We start from the raw sequence: 5,132 nt of genomic DNA, 5'->3' as shown, positions 1-5,132 counted from the left end.
TCTGAACGAGGACATAGAGCCCATCTGCAGGCTGAGCCTTTCACCGTGCACTTTGTGCAGAGCTCATGTGTGACTGTCTAAAGAGAATATACCTGTGTGCAGAGCCCATAATGTTTGTAGGACCTGTGAGTGCAGACCTTGTGGTTGTTTGCAAAGATTTATGTGCACTCTGCTAACATATATAAAGTCTAACCTACTTTTCAACTATGGCACAGGTAAGGGCTCTGAAGGAAATCATGGCCCTTTTATCTGCTAACAGCACAGCTGCTGTGAACAGCTCTGACACTCGCATGGCAGGCTGCTTGCTCATTGGCATCCCTGGGCTGGAGCACCTACACATCTGGCTCTCCATCCCCTTCTGCACTGTGTATGTAGCTGCCCTGGCAGGCAACAGCATTTTAATTTGCGTCATCCTTTCTCAGCCAAGCCTGCATGAGCCCATGTACATATTCCTGTCCATGTTGGCCAGTGCTGATGTCTTGCTCTCCACTTCCACCATGCCGAAAGCACTAGCCAACTTCTGGCTTGGTTCTAGTCACATTTCCTTTGATGGCTGCCTCACCCAGATGTTCTTCATCCACTTCCTCTTTGTGGCTGACTCTGCAGTCCTGCTAGCCATGGCCTTTGATCGCTATGTGGCCATCTGCTCTCCTCTGCAATATGCTATAATCCTCACAAACACGGTCATTGGGAAGATCATTGCTGCCACCCTGATCCGCAGCTTCATCATCATGTTTCCATCCATCTTTCTTCTCAAGTGCCTGCACTATTGCTGGATCAACATCATCACACATACATTTTGTGAGCACATGGGCATTGCCCGACTGTCCTGTTCTGATATCTCCATCAATGTCTGGTATGGGTTGGCAGCTGCTCTCCTCTCCACAGGCCTAGACATCATCCTTATTGCTGTTTCCTATATTCACATTCTCCGAGCTGTCTTCCACCTCCCTTCTCGAGATGCCCGGTCCAAGGCCCTGAGCACCTACAGCTCCCACGTCTGTGTCATCCTAGTTTTTTACATCCCTGCCCTCTTTTCTGTCTTTGCCTACAGGTTTGGTGAGAGACGCATCCCACGCTATGTCCATATCCTCCTGGCCAACCTCTATGTGGTCGTCCCACCTATGCTCAATCCCATTATTTATGGAATGAGGACCAAGCAGATTTTGGAAGGGGCTAAACAGATGTTTTCAAATCTTGCTAAGAAATCCAGATAAATTCTCCCAACTTGACCTCAACTTAGTCCTTTTCTATACCCAGCAATTGTACTATATTCACTCTATCCTCATCTCTACATCTTCATATTATCCCCATGTTATTCTCATCTCTGTCCCAATTTATTTAAATACATGTTCTCCTCAAATTCACTTTTGATTTCTTTTCTTAGAAATCTACAGTAATACCCATTCCACTTCCTTCTGTCTATTATTCTAATACTTTCTGATACTATATCACCTCAAAAAAAACTAATTAGCAGAAATATGATAACTTATCCAGAATCTACCATCCAAATAGGACTTTTCTAAGTATCCACTTGCATTTTCTCCCTAATGTGTTACCTAATCACTTGTATATTATTTTGACACTTAGCTTTGCCAGTTCAACATCATTATAGCACCAGTTAATTCCCAGAGAGTCTGTTAGATCCTAAAAGCAAAACACTTGGATCCTAAAAACAATATGGATTTATTGACTCCATTATACAGCAAGAGAGTAGGCTCTAAAACCAAAATTAATTGATACTTAGCCACCTGTCTATTAACCATACTGATGCTTCAATTCCACTCTCCTCATTAATTGTTTTTAATATATGGTATGTGGGCATATTTTTCTGTGTTTTAAATCATGGAGGAAAAGTATACATTGATGCTGAGAGCACAATATCACCATCTACTGGCCTCTGGTAATATCAAAGCCTTTTGTACTTGTTCAAGATCCTGACACAGTTCTTCCTTGCTTGGGACAGAAATTTCTTTCTTTTCCTGTTTTCCAATTGGTGCTGTAGCATTCCTGACCAAACTACAGACTGGGAATGACTGGATGAATTTTGAATTTGGCCCTATAGCCGGCTCTTCTGGCCTCCCCTGTCCTTTCAAGATACTTCTCCATCTCCTTCTTTCCTCTGTTAACCCTTCCCACTCCCAAAAGCTTTCCTTACTTTCTGTCCTGATCTGCATATTCAGGTATGGGAGGCGGGAAGCGGAAGCCAGGTGGACTTCACCCTCCCTACAGAAGGTTTCACCTCCCCTACCAGACTTCAGCAGTTGGCTACTGTTGGGTGGAGAAATGTAGGGAATTTTGCAGGTCTAAAGTGTGGCCCAAACTTGGAGAGAGAGAGCACAGGATAGCTGATCTCAGGCCATAAAGTGGCTGTGTAAAGGTTATTGTCTAGCAGACTCTGAAGCAGGATACTAAATGAGATGCAAGAGACAGCCCTGAAACCTTGGATAAACGGATCAAGCCATCAGATAAGAGGAGATTGAGAGACCAGCAGCCTATATTTCTCTTTCTCTTTCTGCTCCAGATCAACTCAGTTTCTTTCTTTCTTTGTTAGTTTTAAAATTTAAATAAAAGTTTTATTGAAATATAATTCACAAACCATACATTTTACCTATTTTAAGTGTATGATTCAAAATTTTTTTATTATATTCATAGAGCTGTGCCACTATCAGCATAATCAGTTTTAGAACATTATCATTACCCTTTTTACCCCAACAAAAACTAGTATTTATTTAGCAATCACTCCTCATTTTCTCCCAGCCCACCTCCCAGCCCTAGGCAACCACTAATCTACTTTCTCTCTTTGTAGATTTAACTATTCTGGACATTTCAAATAAATGGAATTGTACAATATATGATCTTTTGTGACTTGTTTCTTTCACTTAGCATACAGTTTTCAAGATTCATCCAAGTTGTTGCATTTATCAGCACTTCATTCTTTTTCTATTGTTGTTACCTCGTTCCTTTTGATGGCTAAATAATATGTCATCGTACAGATATACCACATTTGTTTATCCTTTCATAAATTGATGGACGTTTGAGTTGTTTCTTCTTTTTGGCTGTTATGAATAATGCTGCCATGAACATTCGTGTGCCAGTGTTTGTGTGGAATTAGGCTTTCATTTCTCTTTAGTATATACCTAGCAGTGGAATTGTTGAGTCATGTGGTTATCTGTATTTATCCTTTTGAGGGACCATGAGGCTGTTTTCCAAAGTGACTATACCATATTACATTTCCACTTGCAATGTTTGAAGTTCCCAATTTCCTCATGTATTCAGGAAGTTGTTATCATTTGTCTTTTTCATTCCAGCTCACTCAGTGAGTATGAAATGGCATCTTGTGGTTTAGATTTGCACTTCCCTAATGCCTAATGATGGCAGGCCTGGTTTCCCGCCTGTTCTCAGTTGGCCTTCTTTTATACTCCTGGGAATGGGACTACAAATCCAATGTTAGAAAAGTAAATTAATGAATAAAATATGTTAAAGTCAATCCAATTCATTTAGGATGGTAGATGCCTCATATTTAGACTTCTGCTTTATTTTTCTTGAAGCCCATGCTTCAGCCCCCATCTCTTAAAGAAGATGATAATCTCAGCCCATTTTGTTCCCTGTATTGTCATGAAAATTGAATAACGGCTTGAATGTTTTGGGTGAAATTAAATGTGCTATACAAACGTGAAGAAAGAAAAATGGGAGAGAGTTTGTTAACAGAAGTGGGCTTTCCAGCTACTGACCAGACCAGGCGTTTACACAGCAGAAAGCAATGTCTCTGGGCATGCTGAGTGCAGTCTAGACCTGAAATTGCCATTTCCCTCATGCTTGTTCCAAATAAGTTTTCAGGTCTCCACTTGAGATGTTAGGGGACTACAGGAGAGGATGTGGTTGACTGCCTAAGAGAAAAGATAGCTCCTGGCCCCAGCCTTTTTCCTTGCCTAAAAAGAGATACTCCTTTCTCCTCTATCTGCTAGGTCAGACTTGGTAGACAACTGATAGACTCTAATAGAACACCATTATATCAGATGCCAGTCTGTGATAGTTTTGCTTATTGAAAATAGCTAGTTTTGCTATTGCTTATTGAATAAGTAATAGACATAATAAGAATAATGGAACAGAACAAATGTAGAACATCTTGCTGAAGTGCAGTGCAGCTCTCATGTCCTACAGTTCAAGTTGCCTTGGGTCTTTCCTGCAGTCCAGAGGAACATAGATTCTTTGCCTGCTGAACTAAAGTCAAGGCTTCAGAGAGGACAAATTGCCCTGCCATTCAGGTGAGTATGGGAAGAGCTAAAAGCAGCTACAGAAGGACCATTTAATTAAAGTGACCTCAATGCCACAGGAAAGGCTTTTATCGTGAGTGACTAAGCATGGAAAAACTCTAGAAATTCCACCATCTAGGGTACGGGTCTTGTATGGCCTGAGGACAAGACTTGGGTTCTTCCTTCTACAATGACAGACAGCATGGGTCATAATGCTACAACTCCCAGGACTGATTCAGAATTTGAAGAGGTAAAGGAGTCAGAGTGCTCCCAGTGATGAGATCAACAAGCAGATTATGGCTCAGACTGCAGTTTATGTTGCCCAAGAACGAAGTTTGAAGTAATAAAAAATAAAGTGAGGATACAGGAATCGGGGAGAATCGCCCATCCCAAGGCTCCTTTTACTTCACATTCCCCAATAATTTTGACAACTTGCCAAATTCTCTTGCCATAGACACCTGTCCATTCCTGCTGATTATGAATCTTGAAGACTCAGATCAGTGCCCCGTATCTGCTAACGGTTCACTATCTCATCTTCTGTGACCTATGATTCTCGTAATGGCTCATACCACACTTCACAAGACAAAGTGACTGACACTCCCCACCCCAACCCTATCCATGTATTTCTTTCCAGTACACTTTGTACCTCCTGTGGGAGAAAAGGTAAACAGGTTAAGTCCAGAAATCACAGAACACTGCCCCCTTTCAGAAAGGTTTAGTCCTGAGGTCATAAAAGCAAGATTAGGGCCCAAGCAGATTATCCTAGAGAGCCAACAGGGGGTCATGAAAAGATGCAAAAATAAGATCTTCAGGATTTTGAGCCTGAGAGTCTCGTGGAAGGCAAAAAGACGTCTATATTACCTTCTTTAGATGATC

General features: G+C 41.5%; 1 protein-coding gene across 1 annotated transcript; it reads left to right on the top strand.

Annotated features, from left to right (window-relative positions):
* Positions 1 to 206: 206 nt before the first annotated feature.
* LOC124225318 (olfactory receptor 52B6) lies at positions 207 to 1,217 on the top strand. Its single transcript, XM_046637930.1, has one exon. The coding sequence runs from the start codon at positions 207 to 209 to the stop codon at positions 1,215 to 1,217; it is 1,011 nt and encodes a 336-aa protein (XP_046493886.1).
* The last annotated feature ends 3,915 nt before the right edge of the window (positions 1,218 to 5,132 follow it).

This window comes from Equus quagga, chromosome 14 (assembly GCF_021613505.1).
Source record: "Equus quagga isolate Etosha38 chromosome 14, UCLA_HA_Equagga_1.0, whole genome shotgun sequence".
Classification (NCBI taxonomy): Eukaryota; Metazoa; Chordata; class Mammalia; order Perissodactyla; family Equidae; genus Equus; species Equus quagga.
Note: the sequence above shows the minus strand (reverse complement) of the source record. Positions and strands in the feature narration are given on the sequence as shown.

Excerpts from the sequence above, each read along its gene's own strand:
- LOC124225318 (XM_046637930.1), top strand. The coding sequence starts at position 207 with ATGGCACAGGTAAGGGCTCTGAAGGAAATCATGGCCCTTTTATCTGCT.